The sequence below is a fragment of the Zea mays genome, chromosome 5, assembly GCF_902167145.1.
Source record: "Zea mays cultivar B73 chromosome 5, Zm-B73-REFERENCE-NAM-5.0, whole genome shotgun sequence".
NCBI lineage: Eukaryota > Viridiplantae > Streptophyta > Magnoliopsida > Poales > Poaceae > Zea > Zea mays.
In genome coordinates this window covers 12,121,441-12,139,852 of record NC_050100.1, presented here as the reverse complement: position 1 = coordinate 12,139,852, position 18,412 = coordinate 12,121,441, and the positions used below count along the sequence as shown (strand labels likewise).

At 45.5% G+C, this 18,412-nt stretch overlaps 2 protein-coding genes and 1 long non-coding RNA gene across 8 annotated transcripts in view; 1 reads left to right on the top strand and 2 right to left on the bottom strand.

The window, feature by feature from the left end:
- LOC118471985 (uncharacterized) overlaps nt 1–3,730 on the top strand; it is a 42,212-nt gene extending 38,482 nt beyond the window's left edge. Inside the window, exon 2 of the long non-coding RNA XR_004849352.1 lies at nt 3,569–3,730. This is a non-coding gene — a long non-coding RNA (uncharacterized lncRNA). The remainder of the gene's footprint in view (nt 1–3,568) is intronic.
- A 1,873-nt stretch (nt 3,731–5,603) lies between these two features.
- LOC100281521 (uncharacterized) lies at nt 5,604–9,532 on the bottom strand. 5 transcript variants are annotated; one of them, XM_020553329.2, is made up of 4 exons: nt 7,355–9,532; nt 7,062–7,277; nt 6,642–6,714; nt 5,604–5,879 (listed from the first exon to the last, which is right to left on the bottom strand). In XM_020553329.2, exons 1-2 carry the CDS (start codon nt 9,354–9,356, stop codon nt 7,243–7,245), a joined length of 2,037 nt encoding a protein of 678 aa, XP_020408918.1. In that variant the 5' UTR covers nt 9,357–9,532; the 3' UTR covers nt 5,604–5,879; nt 6,642–6,714; nt 7,062–7,242. The 5 variants fall into 5 exon arrangements, 4 of the variants coding, with proteins under 4 accessions (XP_020408918.1, XP_020408917.1, XP_035823895.1 ...); XM_020553328.2 differs by having other exon boundaries at nt 5,988–6,714; nt 7,062–9,532; NR_164199.1 differs by having other exon boundaries at nt 5,632–5,879; nt 7,062–9,438.
- Nucleotides 9,533–11,776: 2,244 nt separating this feature from the next.
- On the bottom strand, nt 11,777–16,436 carry LOC103625957 (myosin-binding protein 2). Of its 2 annotated transcripts, none has more exons than XM_008646356.4 (4): nt 14,913–16,436; nt 13,905–14,420; nt 12,444–13,785; nt 11,777–12,316 (listed from the first exon to the last, which is right to left on the bottom strand). In XM_008646356.4, the coding sequence occupies exons 1-3, from the start codon at nt 15,946–15,948 to the stop codon at nt 12,446–12,448; spliced, it is 2,892 nt and encodes a 963-aa protein (XP_008644578.1). In that variant the 5' UTR covers nt 15,949–16,436; the 3' UTR covers nt 11,777–12,316; nt 12,444–12,445. The 2 variants fall into 2 exon arrangements, with proteins under 2 accessions (XP_008644578.1, XP_008644579.1); XM_008646357.4 differs by having other exon boundaries at nt 12,444–13,782.
- Between the last annotated feature and the right edge of the window lie 1,976 nt (nt 16,437–18,412).

Below are 18,412 nucleotides of genomic sequence, written 5' to 3'. Positions count from 1 at the left end.
TTTGCTTTCTGGGTCTAAAGGATGGATCGACATTGAGTGAGTGCTCGATAACATCTCTATTAACTCCGCAGAGATCATTGGCTGACCATGCAAAAACATCCTTGTTATTGAACAAAAACCTTATCAAGGTTTTCTCCTGCTCTTCGGATAACTGAGAGCCTAACAGCACCTTCTGCTCTGCTATGTCCTCACATAAGAGCATAGGCTTCGGCTGGTCTGCTGAAGCTACTTTCTCCCTTCTGAACTTGTACTGTTCACAAACTTCAGCTCCATCGATGTTATGGATTGCTTTTGAGTCAGTCCAATTACCTTCGGCCCTTCTTGCAGCTTCCTGACTTCCATGGATAGCGATGGGTCCCTGATCCGAAGGTATCTTCATGCAAAGATAGGCAGGATGAAGGATTGCTTCGAAGGCATTGAGAGTACCACGACCAATAATTGCATTGTAAGGGTATTCCATGTCGACAATGTCAAACACAACTTGCTCAGTTCTAGTGTTGTTGATGAACCCGAAGGTCACTGACATGGTGATCTTGCCCAATGTTACAATCTGTCTTCCTCCGAAGCCACAGAGAGGATGTGTAGCATCATGAATCTTATCTTCTGGCTCTTGCATTTGTCTGAAGGCCTTAGCAAATATGATATCAGCTGCACTGCCTGTGTCAACCAAGACATTGTGGACCAGAAATCCTTTGATAACACAAGAGATAACCATGGCATCATTGTGTGGGTAATCTTTGAGCTGAAGGTCCTCTTGGGAGAAGGTAATAGGAATGTGAGACCATCTTGACTTGATGAAGGGTCCTTGCACCCCAACATGTTGTACCCTTCTCTGTGCTTCCTTCTTCTGTTTTTTGTTAGCTGGCTCTGAGGACGAGCCACCTGTGATCGGGAGCACCAGCTTCGGGTCCGAAGCAGCTCCAGCTTGGTCGTTGATCGAAGCCATCAGCTCGAAAAGTGGAAGTGAGTTCACCGGAGGTGGGCGCCAATGTTGGGGACTTGTTCTCAAATGCTATGAGTTAAGAGCAAGGCAACACAGAGAATGTTAAACGATAAAGTCCTTCGTCCTTTGAAGCATTATTTCCCTTAGGATATAACGATCTTCGGACGAAGGTCATGAAGGACGAACCTTCATCATCACAGTATACATTAATAAAAGGCGAAGCATATGAAACATAAAAGATAGCATGAATAATCACATAACATTATCCATTTGACTTTATTATATCATCATAGAGAAATAAAAACAATATCGAATTATAAATGTACCTTCGGCTTGGAAGGAGATGAAAATACAAGTGTGACGCAAAAGCAAACGCCAAGTCCACGTGAACAGTACGGGGGTACTGTTCACCTATTTATAGGCACGGGGTACAACCCATACAAAATTACATACATGCCCTTTACATTTGGTGATAATTCTATAGCACTCTATCGAGGTCTAAATGGCCTTTTCATCTTTAAGTCGGTTCCCTTTTCTGCGAACATGCCGAAGCTTTCCTGCTTCACAGCTTCGGCGCTGTGTCAACCTTTGTAGCTTTTCCCTTTCTGATACGAGTCCGAAGATACCTGCTCACTCTTTTTAAGCCGCTTCTCACTTGAAGACCTTCGGCGCCGAAGCATAGACCCAACAGTTTTAAGATTATTACTAAAGTCCTAACAAACAAAATAGGGGTGGTTGCAGATAAGCTTATTAATCCCTCGCAGACCGCATTCATGCCTGGTCGCAATATCCTTGAAGGTGTAATCGTGCTTCATGAGACTATCCATGAGATGCAAAGGAAAAAATTGAGTGGCCTAATTCTAAAACTTGACTTTGAAAAAGCCTATGATAAAGTAAATTGGTCGTTCCTACAACAGGCTTTGCGAATGAAAGGTTTCTCACCGAAATGGTGTGCTTGGATTCAATCTATTGTTTCTGGGGGGGCATGTCGGGATTAAAATTAATGATGAAGTTGGGCCTTTCTTTACTACACATAAGGGCCTTCGACAAGGTGATCCCCTTTCTCCTATTCTCTTTAATATAGTTGTGGATATGTTGGCGATACTCTTTTCAAGAGCGAAGGAAGATAACCAATTCGCGGGAGTGGTTCCTCACCTAATGGAAGGGGGACTTTCTATCCTTCAATATGCGGACGATACTGTTGTTTTTATGGATCGTAACTTGGAACATGCGCGTAACGTGAAATTACTCCTGACCGCTTTCGAACAAATGTCGGGTTTAAAAATCAACTTTCACAAAAGCGAGCTTTTTTGCTATGGTTTAGCTAAGGAGTATGATCTAAATTACTCTCATCTTTTTGGTTGCGGGATTGGTTCATTACCTTTCAAATATCTCGGGATTCCTATGACCCATCGTAGGTTACGAAATAGTGAATGGCAGAGTGTTATTGATAGATTCAAAAAAAGATTAAGTTCCTGGAAAAGTAAATTACTTTCTTCTGGTGGATGTCTTGTGCTAATTAATTCATTTTTGAGCAGCCTACCCATTTTCATGATGTCCTTTTTTGAGGTGCCGGCGGGGGTGTTACAAAAATTAGATGCCATTCGTTCTCGCTTCTATTGGCAAGGCGGACATTCGAAAAAGAAATATAGACTAACAAAGTGGAAGACTATTTGTCAACCTAAAGAGATCGGTGGTTTGGGGGTTGCCAACCTTGCCATTAAGAATGTTTGTTTACTTAGCAAATGGCTCTTTAAGTTACTAAATGAGAACGGTAAATGGCAGGAAATTTTGAAAAATAAATACTTCGGATCCAAATCACTTACTCAAATAGTGAGAAAATCTGGAGACTCGCATTTCTGGTCTGGACTCATGAAAATTAAAGAAAGTTTCTTGAGCAGGGGGAGGTTCGATGTAGGTGACGGTCAAATGACTAGGTTCTGGGAGGATAGATGGATCCTCGATAGGCCACTTAAGGACCATTGTCCGAACCTTTTTAATATTGTGCGTAAAAAGAATGTTTTAGTCAATGATGTTATGAATGGAAATATACCCAACCTATCCTTTCGTAGATCTATTATCGGAGTGAAGCAGGTTGAGTGGCATAATTTATTAAATTTGATGGCAACCGTTTCTTTAGAAGAACTGAGAGACAAATTCATTTGGGGGGCTCACAAAGATGGACTTTTCTCAGTTCGCTCAATGTACTTTCTTTTAATGAATTCTCCCCCTGTAAATCGCAATATACTTTGGAGTCTAAATCTTCCTCTGAAAATTAAGATTTTCTTGTGGTATTTAGGCAGGGGAGTTACTCTCACCAAAGACAATTTAGCTAAGCGAGGTTGGAAAGGTTGTTTAAAATGCAGATTTTGTAATCAAAATGAGTCTATTCAACATCTGTTTTTTGATTGTTACCTTGCTAGAAATATTTGGAGAATTATTTACTTTGCCTTAAATATAGAGAGACCGAACAATATTAATCATATAATTGGGTCCTGGATTGCTAACAAGGGAACAACACATAGAAAAAAACTTCTAATTGGAGTGGCGGCAATGTTTTGGCCTATTTGGCTTTGTCGCAATAATGTTGTTTTTACTTTTAAACCAAAACCATCAATTATGCAGGTTCTTTTCAGGGCAACATACTGGCTCAGATTCTGGAGATTGTTGCAGAAAGAACAACCTCAACACGAGATCCTTGTTGTATGTCGATCCTTAGAGGTGGTGGCTATGGAGATCTTTGCAAGCCATGGATGGAGGTCCAATGCTAGATTAAAAGGAGCTTGATTTGTTGATGTTTTATTTCAAAGAATGTTTACGATGGATGATTGTTTTTTTTCGATTTGTAAGGCCGTATGTAAGAGATTGCAAAAGGGTGGAACATTTTGTTTCCATAATAAAAAAAAATGCATGGGACCTGCAGAGTTTTAACCACAAAGTTGCAGCTGAGCCTACTAACTCATAAGGAAGAATTTCCCTGCTGGCTTACCGCAGTTTCCCGGTCGGCTTGTAGCTCCTAGCTTAGTAAACAAAGATACAAAGAAAGAAACATGGCGCTCAGGAATCTGCAGATTAATAAACAAGTAAAGAAACTGGAGCAGGATCTCCAAATGGTAGACATCTCCCTTCGAAGCAACAAAACTAAATACTGGAACAGATAAAGCAAAATCTGAACAAACTGAAATCTGGCAACAGAACTGAATATTGGAACTCAAACTGAAAATATCGTGCGTTTTACAAGCATGGCCACATTTAGTAGCTATTAGTAAAGATAGCTATAAATAGAACCATCTTTGCTTCACAGCTAGTTCTGCAGGCAATCCCTATTCCCCAGTATGAATTTATAGCATAAATAAGAAACCTTAATCTTGGAGACAGAAACTTACTGGAACAACATGACAAGTTCCAAGTTCACATGAAACAACGTCTCCGTTACAGTTTCCAAGTTTCTGATTGTACTTGTAAGTAAACATATAAAACCAATATTATGTTGCACTGCAGACACCATGAAATGGTTATATTACAGTTAATATCTTGCACGACAAACACCATTGAAACAGGAACAAATTTATCTTCATCTGGGTTATATTAGACTACATCCTGCACTGCATACACAACCAAATTAAGCACGTATGCAGACAAGGATAAAATTTACTCACCAGATTGAACGAATTCCACTCAAGCACCCTGCCTGGCGTAAACTGGGAAAGATGAATGCTCTCTACAGATCCGGTCTACACCTCAAATTTCTCAGCCTCTGTTGGCTGGGAACACGATGATGCGAGGGAAGAAGGCGGCGGCAGGGGCTGTACATGGCGGCGAGGTCACAAGGGCACAGGAAACCCGGGAGGGCGCGAGATGTACACGGCAGCGAGGATGCAAGGGTGAAGGCACAGAAACCAGAGCGAGAGCGCGCGGGCATGGGAACCAGAGGGGGAGGGCGCGGGAGGGAGCAGGAGGGGTGGGACAGCGTGTCGGCCTAGAGATGGCGAGTCTCGAGGGCTAGCTAGCGACCGGGATGCGACGCCGAGCAAGATGCAATGGCGAGCTTGCGAGCCTGTTGGAAGCTGTTTGCACGGGGTTTTCTAATTTTGTACGGAGGACAGGCTGTTTACCCAGCCTGTTGAAGTTGCCGTAAGACCCTGTTTGGATCCTCCTAGCTTATTGTTTGTTAATGGCTAATAATTAGCTAACAAATAATTAGCTAGCAAAAATTAGTCATTTTTCCCTCTATATGATCTATTAGCAAGGTTAAATAGCTAATGGGTAAACAGTTTGTCAGCGCTCCAGTTAACAATTAGTCAATTTGTTAGTCGACCTGTTTAGAGGTTAAGGTGCTAAAACAATTAGTCAATTTGTTAGTCGACCTGTTTAGAGGTTAAGGTGCTAAAATTAGCCGACAAAATGTTTACCACAAGGATCAAAACAGGCCTAAACCTGATCAATTAACCATGACAAACGGAGTAGGGAAGGAAAAAGCGGAATAGGTAAAGGGTATCCAGATCACACAGCGAAAAGATTGATACCATGAACAAACAGCCGGTTAAAATGACAGTCAATTCCAGATTCCTCGTACAAACAGTACCCATCTTACTATTGCTTGACTTTACTGTTTGAAATCAAAATATATACCAATCGTTGCCGAAGAATCTATCCGATATAGATAAGGTACTTGATAAATTTTATCTATTAGGAGTAAATTCCAAAGAAAACAGCGGTAATTACAACCCATTTTCAAATCAAGCTAGTAGTAAGCAATGCAACAGTTCAGATAGAAAACAGATTCACAACACCATACAAGAATCAACACCCACAAGTACAGTTCTCTAGACGTATAGATTTCTCTCTAAGGTTTCAACAATTGACAAAAATCAACACCCACAAGTACAGTTTAACATACTTCACTTCACTACTTCAGCGTGATCTCATAATCAAACTGCAAATAGAAAAAAAAAATCCCAGGGAACATATCAGTGCAATAAGTAAAATTATTTAATACTAGAATTATAGAACACATTAACTGCATGGTTGACGAGTAAATTACCACTGCAATATGAGAAGGCGTATATCTGTCATAAAAAAGTATGCCATCCTTTGCTGAGATTTGGACGGCAGGTGTGAGGTGTCTCGACTATCAAAATGCATTCCCTAACATAAATTCTTGTGCCTAACAGTTCTAGGACCGTGAGCTCCAATGCAACACCACAGATAAGATATTACACTGTAGTACAAGCATATGACCAACACACAGAGCATCTAATATAAAAGCATGATAAACAGTTTAACTACTGAATCTTAAGCAGAATATGTGCTACACTATCTACAAATATCATATTAGGTTATTCTGCATGAACATCTGTTCAGTTCCCTAGAACAGATCACACACATTGATGGTCAATTACTCACTGGACAAATCGCAGATGTCTCATTTTGAGATCTGATGATGAAAATGCATCTTTTTGCTACACGGTTCTACCCAGAATGACCAGCAACTAGTGATTCGACTGCCTTTAGCACCAACTTCGACACTACTCCTTAAGCACCAACAACATTGACACTACATAAGCTCAGAAGTTTAATGCATATTGCTTAACCATTAAACCATATTATTCTGAACACAAGCAAGATGAAACTATAAAATCAAACATTAAACCACATAACGGGAACACAAAAGGCAATGATAAGAAATTAACAGCACCTCTTCAGATAAATGAAATGTGAACCACAATTGATCAATCTCCATAATGAAGATCTGATACAATATATGCCCTCTGCAAAAAAATGATAAAAAGAATGACTCCGGAGCAATATGCTACCAAATATAAAACAGCATTTATAGAACATATACGAGATACTAATGACTCCAGAGCAATATGCTACCAAATATAAAACAGCATTCATAGAACATATTCAAGATACTAGAAACCAGCCATGTCAAATCTTGAAGAATAGCACAAAAATTTTGATATGATACACATGTCCACTGCTAAATCACCACCGAAACATACTAAAGTTACGACAATAAAGCCAGTTTCCGAACAGAAAAATAGAACCAAATCTAATCATCATAGTTTTTGGACCTCATAAGTACATATTTCTAACCGTCAAAGTTTTGTACCTCATAAATACTAAACTAGGTCCCTCCATCTGGTAGAAGTTGAGCTCATAATAGTTCAAAGATCTTCAGTCTCTTCTAAGGTAGATTACTTCAATGATTTGCAAAGACTGTATCATTTCGCCTTGGAGGTCTATCAGGAATTGAGCCTGGCTTAAATTTTGATGCCTCATGCCTTGCAAGTTCAGGTGGTACGGGACTGTTGCTCTGCATAAGCATCTGTTTCAGATCAAAGAAAATATCAGTGTTCTCGTAAGTTAAAAATGAACTTGCTACTCCCTTCTTTCCAGCACGACCTGTCCTTCCAATGCGATGTGTGTATGTGTCGATTGAACTAGGCATCTCATAGTTAATCACGTGTGCAACATCAGGAATATCAATACCACGTCCTGCAACATCAGTAGCCACAAGAACATTGAACCGACGGTTTCTAAATCCATCAAGGCTAATCTCTCTCTGGTCTTGTGACTTCCCACCATGTAGGGTTGTGACGCGGAAGCCTGCCTTGTCCAGATCCTTGGCGCGCATGTCCGCTGTCTTCTTAGTATTGCAGAACACAATGGCAGTCTTGTCTCCAAGATCCGTGAGTATCTTCTGGAGCCGTGGCATCTTCTCAGACTCCTTCACCATGATCACATTCTGGGTGATCAGATCAGTGGCCTTGCCAGCCGTACCAATTGTCACAACAACTGGGTTTCGGAGATACTTCCTAGCAAGACGTTCCACAGCAGGAGGCATGGTGGCACTGAACATATAAGTAGTTCTGTAAATCCTTTTCTCATCAAGTTCCTCATCCTCATTTTCAGGTTTCAAGTTACTCGATGGCATCGCGTCAAGGACACCAACAACTTGTGGCTCAAAGCCCATATCAATCATCCTATCAGCCTCATCGAGCACAACATAGTTGCACTGGTTGAGAACAGCATACCTCCTTTCCAAGCAATCAAGAAGCCGACCAGGTGTGGCAATTACAATCTCACAGCCCTGCCTAATCTTGAAACCCTGCTCCTCAATTGACTGGCCACCAACAATTGAGACAACTTTAAGGCCTAGATAGGTTGCAAATTTCACAGTCTCCTCCTCAATCTGTTGAGCAAGCTCACGAGTAGGTGCCATAACAACGGCATAGGGACCCTCGGCCTCATTCTCCTCGCTTATGGGTGGCAATCGGGTAATGTAAGACAACATGGGGAGTACAAAAGCTGCAGTCTTTCCAGAACCTGTCTCAGCAATACCAATAACATCACGCTGCTGTAGACCTAGCGGAATGGCAGCCATCTGGATTGGTGACGGTTTTTCATATCCAGCCTTGTCAATAGCACGAAGCAACTCGGTGCCAAGCTTGCTTTCACTCCACTTTCGCATCGGTCGGGGTATGCGAGAACCCTTATAGGAGATATTGAAATCCTCACGGAAAATTCGCCAATCCCGCTCAGTCATCTCCTCGAGTGTCTTTTCGGACCAGTGCCTGTCCACACGCATATCGAAAGCATCATAAATTTCAGCAGCAGCAGCCTTCTTCTTATCTACCGCATCATCCTCCGGACGGTCCTCCACACCAGCCTTGCGCCGCAGCTCTGCACGGGTCTCCTTCTCGTGCACAGCTGCCGCCTTCTTCTGCTCACGTCGGTCAATGCCGGCAAGGAAGCCCCGGCCAAAGAGCAGCCGGGCCTCGTGCGGCGACTGGTAGAGTGCATTCATGTCCCGGCTGGTGTCCTCGGTGTTTTCCCAGTCGAAGGAGAAGCGGAACTTCTCAGAGGGCTTGATAACCCGCTTCTTGGGCTTCTTGGACCCGAGGTACTGCTCCTTGATCGCGTCGAGCTCCTTCTCACGCTCCCGCTCCGCAATCTTCTCCAGCCGGTCCCTCTCCCGGTCCCCGCGATCCCTGTCGCGGTCCCGGTCCCGGTCCCTATCACGGTCGCGCCGGTCGCGGTCCCTGTCGCGGCGGGAGGAGTCATCTCGGTCGCGGTCCCTATCTCGATCTCGATCCCGATATCGGTCGCGGCGGGAGTCGTCGTCGCGGCGGCGTTCCCGGTCTTGGTCCCGGTCCCTGTCCCGGTCGGAGTCGCGGTTGGAGTTGGAGGAGTCGCGACGTGCGGGGTTGGAGCCGGACGGGGGAGGACCACCGGAAGTCGGCGGCGGAGGGGGCCGGGGCAGGGACTGGATGAGGTCGAGCGCGGTGCGGCGCTGGTCGGAGACGGCGGCCTGGCGGCGCTCAAGCGCGAGGCGCTCCCGCTCCGCCTTGGTGAGGAACACAGGCTTCACCGGCTCAGTCATCGCGTCGGCGGAGCGCTTCATCCCGGCGGCGCCGATGCGGCAAGTGGGGAGAAAGGTTTGCTGAGTGTGGGGCGGATGACGGTTTAGGGAACAGGTCAACCGTAGGTCCGTAGCTATTCACCTACGGTTAAGTCGTGTTAAGCCGTAGGGCTCAGATTTTTTTTCTTTCAAAAAGAGAATCTAGCTATAAAAAGAATTTAGACGTGAAGAAAATCCAAGTGTCATGGAGATTAAGGACGAAGTCAGAAAAAAATTAGAAGGTGCTGAACTAAACCACTATAGTATAGAAGCTCTTCTACGTTGTATATATACGCTAAAAATCTTATGAGAAGGTCAAGTGGAGCTCCATAGACTCAGTAGCGGTAGGAGGGGCTTGAGCCCCGTTCGTCCCACCGCTGCCTCCGTCCCTGATGGATATTACGTACGTAGAAAGATAAAAAAAGGTTTATAGAGTTTATGATATAAAAAGTGACGGTTTATAATGTGGCAACTGGCTGTTTCGATCTTTGTTGTTTGGTTCTCTTCTCTGGTTGATGCGAGATTTATTTATTTATTGGTTATTTAGGTCATGTTTGAGATAGCTCCAGCTTATAAATTTTATAGATTTAGTGGACTAGGTCATTAGATACTTCAGAAAATCATAAAGCGAGAGTTGTAAGCTTTTAGAAAATATTTAGATAAATTATTTCGTTTATTATTTAGATTAAAAATATTTTAAAAACTATTTAAATTGATATTATAAACTACAACTCATAGAACTCGGAGCCATCACAAACACTCCATAGAGCATGTTTGATAGAGCTCTAGATTGCTAAAAACCGTTTTAGCTCTAGCCTTTTTTTAAAAAATGCAGTTTTTTGTTGTTGTTGGAGTCAAACCAATTCACAAATTGTATGGCAAAAGAAACTCTTATTCTTTATGGCTTTTTGCAAAATTAAAAGGAAGCATAGCCAGAGTCGGTAAAGTTAGGATTTGTAGCTTTTCCTACCTAGTATAAAATAGCTCGGTCTTTTTATGTGCTTTTCGGTAGAAGCTATTTTAAGCGTTTAGTATGATTCTGATTTTTTTTCCCGCGGGAGAAGATAGAGTCGAAGCCCCTCTAATATTGGTCTGAGAGCAAACTACGTTGAGCTGTTGATTGATTGCACGAACTTTCTTTTGATCCTATCCGGTAACAATAGGCCCAAAGCACCCAAGCTGCATCGCGAAAGAAAGCCCACGAGAAATGAACTTCTTCAATCCCGTTTTCTGTAGAACCAGGCTGGTGAAGGAATCATGCATGTTGAGGCCGAGTTTGGCCCAAATCGATATACAGAAACCCGAACAGTTATTTCTTGCATTATGTCAACACAAGCTAGATCGACCTACATACACCCAAACAATTGGGCCCCGGATAACTCCTCTTTGCATTGGGGGCTATAAAAAATAATGATTTCACTAATGTCCTCACTATTCTACTGTACTAGCAGCGGCATTTGGCTGCAGAAGCTGCTAGAGACAACAACACGTCAACACTACCGCCGGAGGAGCAGGAGGCAACCGAGGTTGATGCAGCCGGCCAGCCGAGCCGTGCGCGAGCCGTCGATTGCCCCCCTGTCACATCTCGCATCATGACGCTTTAATCCGTGTCGCCCTGTACTACTTATATAGTGTTTTTATCTTTTTTTTATTACAACTGCAGTAGTTTAAAACCAACTTTAATTCGAAACAAACAGCCAGAGCCTTCTTCTGCCCGGTCCATGCTTAGAGGTAAAACAATCGTCGTCCTTGCTCCTTCGGTTTCACTGGATGAGATTTGCGAATTGAGATGCATCTCGCGGCCTTCTCCCTCACCTCGCCCCCCTGTCCAGACCGATAAGAGCTTGTTTGAGTAATTTTGGATTGGAGTGGATTGAGATGGTATAAAATGTATTGAAGTGTAATATGAACTAATTTCTCTTTCAATACCTAAAATACACTTCAATCCATCTTTATCCAAACAAGGCCTAAGGCTACTGACTGGTCTACTCCACAGTCCACGCTGTCTGCTGCCTGCACTAGCCGAGCTTCTCAAGTCTCAACAAGGCCAGGAGGTCGACCGGAGCTCTGCTTCAACAGACAAGCTGTTGCTGACAGCGTACAAGCTAGTAGTACAAGTACCAGTGCCGGAACAACAGAGAAGACATTGCACAGGACCAGCGAGCTCGTCATGCTCATGCATCGGTGAGCAGCACTAGAACATGGTAGAGGCAGGCAGGTCCACCCCACCCGGACCTACCCACCCAACAGACTGTTTGGTGATCCATGTACCGGCGATCGACTGGTCATCTCTCATGACCCTTGACAGCTAAACCAATCGTACATGGTGCATGACGCCGGTTGCTTCCAGAGTTCAATAACTATATATATAAAGCAGCACTCGCACCGAAAGATTGCATATCCGGAATAAAATGAGCGAAAAAGAACAAAAGGCAAAGACCACGCTCTTATCGAACAATAGTCATGCTATTGCTATGCACACACCCAACACCCTCCATCATTCCAGAAGCCCAAAGCACATTACATACAGCTAGAGGATTTACAGGAAAAGAATTTAGGAGGGAAAAAAGAAATATATAAAAAAACTAGTGAAGCCCACTCTATCCGTATCCGGCAGCAAAGCTGGCATCGGCATGTTTTCAGGATAAATGAATTCTTTTAAAAGCTTGCACAGGGCCATGATTGCCGCCACAACCCACAAGCACACCCCCATGGACCCGGGCAGCTCACTAACCCTGGACCTTGGAATGCAGACAGACTTGCTCCGCGATCTGCCTTCCGGATGGCGTTTCCGAACAGACTGTGACTGTTCCAGGAGGAGCTCCTTTCTCCTCTCCGGGAACCAACAACGAAACCTCTCCAATGACAATGCTAGTTATTAGTCGACAATCCTTTTTTCCCCTTATCATTGTCCTATGGTTTCCATCTTCAAGCAATATTGGGCACGAGACTTTGCAGCTGATCTGGAACCCAACAAGTAAAATGAACCATTTTTCTTAGTAGAGAACAATCATTCTGTCACCATCCATGTCGAAAATAAAATTAAAAAAAAAACCCAGCAAAATATCAATACTAGTTGTAGCACCTTACCTTCAGTCCGTGTAAAGATGTAGGTAATGAGGCGAAAGCTCCCCAGAGTTCCTTCCGCGCTGCTCGATCCTTCTTAGGTCCCGAAGATGCTGCAATATCTCCTGGAGAAGATCGAACCCTTCGCCTCCCCTTTTCAAGGCCCTCACGCACTGTTTTATGTACTCCCTGTCTGCCTCAAGGGCCTGTAGCCTCTCATTCACTTGATCGATTTCGTTGGCGATCACAAGCTTATGTCGCTCTCTAGCGAGGTCCAGTGTAGCCTCTGCTGGATGATGTGCCTCGTCACCATTGGGGACATTTCCAGCTTCCACAGTCGTAGCATCGTCGAACAACGGAAGGAGTTCCTTTCCTCTGTAGGTTACAACTCTTCTTTTGTCACGGAGTTTAGAGCAGCTATCGTCGTCAGAGAAACCGTTCGAGGCACCGCTGAAGTGGTTTTCTTCTGGGAAATGCTTCCTGCTATCGGATTCATCGTCATCATCGAGATCAAAAAGCTTATCCTCTAGCACTTTAAGCTGTTCCAGTATGGAGAGCCTCTCTTCCTCAAAATCAGCTAAAGAGCCATCGATGATAACGAGATGTCTGGCAGTTTCTTGTAGCACGACATCTGTGGGAATACTCCCGTTGCTTCCATTAAGACCGTGGGAAGATTCATCACCTTCATAGAAGCTTTGTGAAAGGTCGTCACTATCCTCGGCGCTCGATGAAGTTGACGACGATCCGTTCTGGTCATCAGCCTTGTGCCTGGACATTTTCCTCACCTTTATTTCGTAGAGATGAACCTTGTGGCGGTACAGCTCGAGCTCTCTCTCCAGATCTTGCTTCTCCTTCTCTCTCTTCACAACTAGTTCGTTCAGCCTCTCCAGTGCTTCTTGGTCATACTCTGACTGTTCCTCCATAAGCCGCTGGTATTGGATCGCCTCCATCTGCATTGCAGCTTTCTGTTCTTGCAAGCGGTTTATCATCGCCATGGTTTCATCAGCAGCTATAGCAGCAGCGTTCCTCTCATTTTCAAGTTCAAAATATAGGGTGTTCAATGACTTGCGTGTGGAAGCCAAAGCAGATTTTAGTTGATCGGCATTCACCAATTCCGTGCTTTCAAGATCAGTAGACAAAGTAGCAACACCTGAATCTACAGATTTAGCATCAGAAACAGCTGCTTTAGAATCCAGCGGTTCCTGTGAATCACATATATCTTCGATATGAGTCAGCGCATTAAGCTGTCTGTCTTCTTCGGAGACACTATGATCCGGAGAGAACTTGTCTAAGTTTGTCAAAGGTTCGTAAGAAATTTGATATATGGCCGTTAGAGCAGCTTCAGTTGGATCCTCTTCAATATCTTCTGTTTAATATTTGATAATGAGTTTCAAAAAAAAATTACACAATAATAATATAAATAACAATCAGAATGCACTAATATTGGTAAACAAAAACAACGTTCTTGTGGTCTCAGCATCTTACCTTTCCATGTGTTTGTGTTAACATTAAAAGTGCCCGCTGCATAATCGAGAACATCTCTTGTTACAGAAGTGACTTTCTGCTTCACCTCAGCTTGCTCAACATCAGTATGAGCATATGAAGTCAGGCAACCATGTTCCCCAGAATCAATTGGCACAGAGCCACAATCTTGTTCCAACCCAGCCTGAGTTACCTCAGCTTGCTCCCTAGAACATATTGGTAGTGAATCCAACTCCTGAGTTACCTCAGCTTGCTGAACCTGCTTCTCCTCAATCTGAGTTACAGTGACATGCTCAGAAGCTTCCACTGGCATAGAGTTCATTTTATGCTTTGACTTAGCCTGTGGAAAATGCTCCAAGTCAATACTTCTGTCTAACCTCTCAACAATTTCATGGTCACTAGGATTTGTCGGCATAGCACACAATTCCTGTTGTGGAGTAGCCTGTTCGGCTTGCTCATCCTCAGATATATCAGATATTTTCTGATCCTTATCTTTCAATCCACTGTCATCCTCAGCAGCTGCATTTAATATTTTGAAAACAAGGTGTATGACTAACTACCTTGAAACAGAGAAAAACATCACGGAACAACTTCAAGGACAGTAAATTATATAGTTTGCCTTCTATTCTGTTGAGAGGTCCATTCCATCCTATCAATTTTTCTTAGGTTACTTTTCCCCTTTTTTCCCCACCAGTTCAAGTGTTCAGCTATAGGTTCATTAGATATAATGACAGTAAAAACGCAATGAATATCCCACTGCTATCCCAAATCTAGAATGACTGAAGTGGTACAAATGTACAATAGCACAGCTCAGTGAAAAAATGGGCAGAACCTTGACTCCATTTGGTAGATAGAAATAACTAAATTCTGATTCAGCACTAAAGGTGGGCAGAACAAACAGAAATGCATTAATAAACTCAGACACAATAAAAGCGATGTTCAGAGTTATAGTCAGTATGGCTAAACTAGAATGACAGAAAAGGTAATTTTATCAAAGGAGGAATGACTTACACTGATGATCAGCAAAGGCAAAGGCCTCCACCGTTTTGCCTGCATTTATCCCATCGTTAGGCGTAGATTCTATACAAGCTGGCACAAAGACTACGGCTGCAATATGTTCATCAATCAGCCGATCAACCACATCATCAACCTTGTCATCATCAGATGTCATGACAATTGTCTCCTCATCGGTACTAACTGTGTGCTCCATATCCACGTTATTCTGCCTTACATCATCATGATCAACTGCTTCCTTTCCTTCAACACCGGATTGAGATAACATGGTGGCCATGGCGACGGGCAACGAGTCAATTGATTCAAGAGGCACCAGCCGCTCAACATTGGCAACAACTTCGGCACCACAAGCCAAGACGCCGATTGAGTCACCCTCCACAAATGGCTTCTCGTCGAAAAGCTCGATCACAGGACCTTCCTCGGAGACGAAGACCACGTCTCCATTTGGCCTGGCTGCCTCTTCCTCTTCCTTGTGCCCACAATCTGAGCCACGGGGCGCCGACGCGGTGAGCAAGAACGGTGGCGAGTAGAAGCCACTCTCGAGCGCGACGCCGCAGCAGGCGCAGGCGAGGTCCCGCTCGCCGAGCTCGCTCTGGCCCATCCATGACAGCAACGCCTTCCCGGGCGCCGCCGCCGCCGCGGCGGCGCAATCCTCGCACATGTCCCCGGCGTCCGCGAGCCGGCGGTGCGCGCTGCAGTACCCGACGCGCGACAGCTCGGCGGCGTGCACGTCGCACAGCAAGCGGCGCAGGGGCTCGGCGCCGACGCCTCGGTGGCGGGGGTGGGTCTCGAAGAGGCTGTCGACGCCGAGGCGGGAGCAGAGCGCGCACGGCGGCGCGAGCCCGAAGAAGGCGGCGAACCGGGATATGAGGTAGGAGAAGACGCCGTCGGCGAGAAGCAGCGCGATGAGGACCCACTCGAGCAGCGCGTACGCGAGCACCCGCGCGACGCGGTTGCTCTTCCTGCACAGCGCCGCGGTGAGGTTGGCGCCCGCGCCCGCGCCCGCCCCTGCCATGGGAGCCTGCGACACCATCCCCCCCACAGCGAGGTTACTCGGGACTCGCCGGAATGCGGTGGGAGCCGGCGCGGACCACGCAGGCTGGTTTCACCGTGGAATCCAAGGAAGCACAGAAACCAGTGCCTTCCGTCCCGAATCCTTCCCCGGGCGCCCGGAATTAGATTGGCACGGAGTGGAGGACGCAACCCGGACGTGATTCGCGCTAGTGGCAAGCGACCACTGACGGACTCGGCTCCTCTGGAGGAACGCACAAACTCCTCCCGAGGCAACGTGCTACTGCTACAGATTGCAGGAAAGACTCCACAGGTCGAATCGGGGACCGAGACCGAGATCAGGAACCCGGAAGAGGAACGAACGAAATCTTTACAGGGAGAGGAGGTGGGGCGGGGACTAGTGATAATGACAGGATTGCGAGAGCGGAGATAATTGGATTTTTGCCACTCACAATATTGTCTTCCTGTTATAATTACCACTGTGTCTATGAATTGTGGGTCCAGCTGGGTCTATGAAATGTGGGTCTAATGGCAATTTTACAAACCTGTTTCTTGCTGATGGCAAATATCAAAATCTCTCCAGGGAGGTGAGGATGCCGGATGCGCGACTTCGAACCCGAGAAATATCGCGAAAACGGAAAGAAAAAAAACGGGCGCTGAGTCAGTAATTCGCATTAGTGGGTGAGTCGGTGGTAATTAGCCCGCCGGCGACTGAAAAAAAGGGTCAGTTACGTCAGTAAAAGCAAGCAGAGCCCTAGACTGAACATGTAACTACGGTTCCTTTTCTTGCCGTTGGAAACGAGTCCTCCTTCAGTGCGTCATGCCGCCATTGGCCGATGAGCATCTTTGAAGGTGAACACGGAAGGAAGCGACGATGATGACTACGGCGTCAGCTAGATTCTGGTGCGTGTGCCAGTAGCATAGTGCAGTACGCAGCGTCGTCCAGTACTAGCATAGTAGACTAGGACGCAGTACGCGGTGTCCAGTAGCAGGAGGACCGTCTCGTTCGTTCTTTTCCCGTTTTCCGTTTCAGCAATCAGCATCAGTGGTGGATTTCTACGCGCCTGTCTTTTTCCGGGGACCGGCGTTGCGTCACCTGGACGGCGAGCCGGCGGGCTGATCGGTCCGGTCGGTCACCAACCCTCACCATCGCGTTGCGGCTTGGACGGACGGGCTCATTTTTTTTCGATTTTTTTTTCTGTCCACCCTATCCGCGACGCAACCGCGACCGCGAGCGGGAGGAAAGCGTCGGAACACGGAATCGGCACGGCAAAGTGGACCTGCAGTCCTGCCTGCGCTTCTGTTTATCTGTTTGGTTGGTGAGTTGCCTGGCTGCTCGTCGTCGTCCGCCCGGCTAGGCAACTGTTGCCCCTGGAGCAGTTTTTGCCTGCAATTTTTGTCGAGACTCGAACCAACCACACCCAACTGTCCGTACTGTCCTTGTCCCGTTTGAATGTATCAGATCATCCAGTCGTCTCCACGGCTTGGATCGACAGCTGCCTGGTCTTTGCCTGTCTATCGTTTGGTTTCATGATTTTTGCCTGTCGCCTCAAGCCAACGAAAGGGTTGACTTTCACCCATCAATATAAATTTTCATCTCTCCCCGGTGCTTCCGCAACCGCATATGCCAGAACTAGTGAGTAATTTTTTTTCATCTCTTCCCCTGCGGCTAGCGGCGGACCGCTCGCTGTTCGTCGGCGCGGGTGGCGGAGGTTATCCGGAGCCGATCTTGTGCTCAGCTCGAGCAGGATGTTGCTCACCGTGATGAATGCCATGAATTCGCCCAGCTCCACGCGGAGGTATTGCGAAAGACCTGCCAGCGACAAGGATCTCGACGGTGAACTCGTTGTAGCAGAAGACAAAATTGAAGTTTGAGATGCTAGGGGAAATCGTTCAGAACAGAAGTGGCTTACAAGAAAAATAGGACATCGTTCTTTTAATGGTTATATGTACAATAGCTTCTATCATTCTTTCAATGGTTATATGTACAATAGCTTCTAATTGGGAATGTGAAAGCCTGAAGAACATGAATAAAGTTATCATCTGCAGCGATCAACAAGAGGAAGACATGCGAACAGCAACGCTAATCCAGTAATCGTAGATTAGTACTGCTCAAATTGTTAAACTCGGAAATAATAGCCCGAGGCTTTCTAGACCGGAAAGGTAAGAGCAAAACTGACGAAGACGTAACAAAGCCAGCCTAACTTCAATACATGTAGTAACATATGGGCAACGGGTGGCAGCAGCACATCACCAAAAAGCCAACAAAATATCTGCTTCATTGCGCAGCCCCTGCATCAACCTCAACCTCCGGCTTTAAGAAATCAAGTCCCGTCCATCCTCCGGCTTAAGACGTCAAGTTCATCCATCCTCTGCACTCTCCACGGCTTGGCAAGCTCGCTTTCCTCAACACCTCCATCCACATGGTCACCATTGATATCCTGTTAACCTTTGCGTCCCTCAGGCACTCAAATACGTCCAGCACA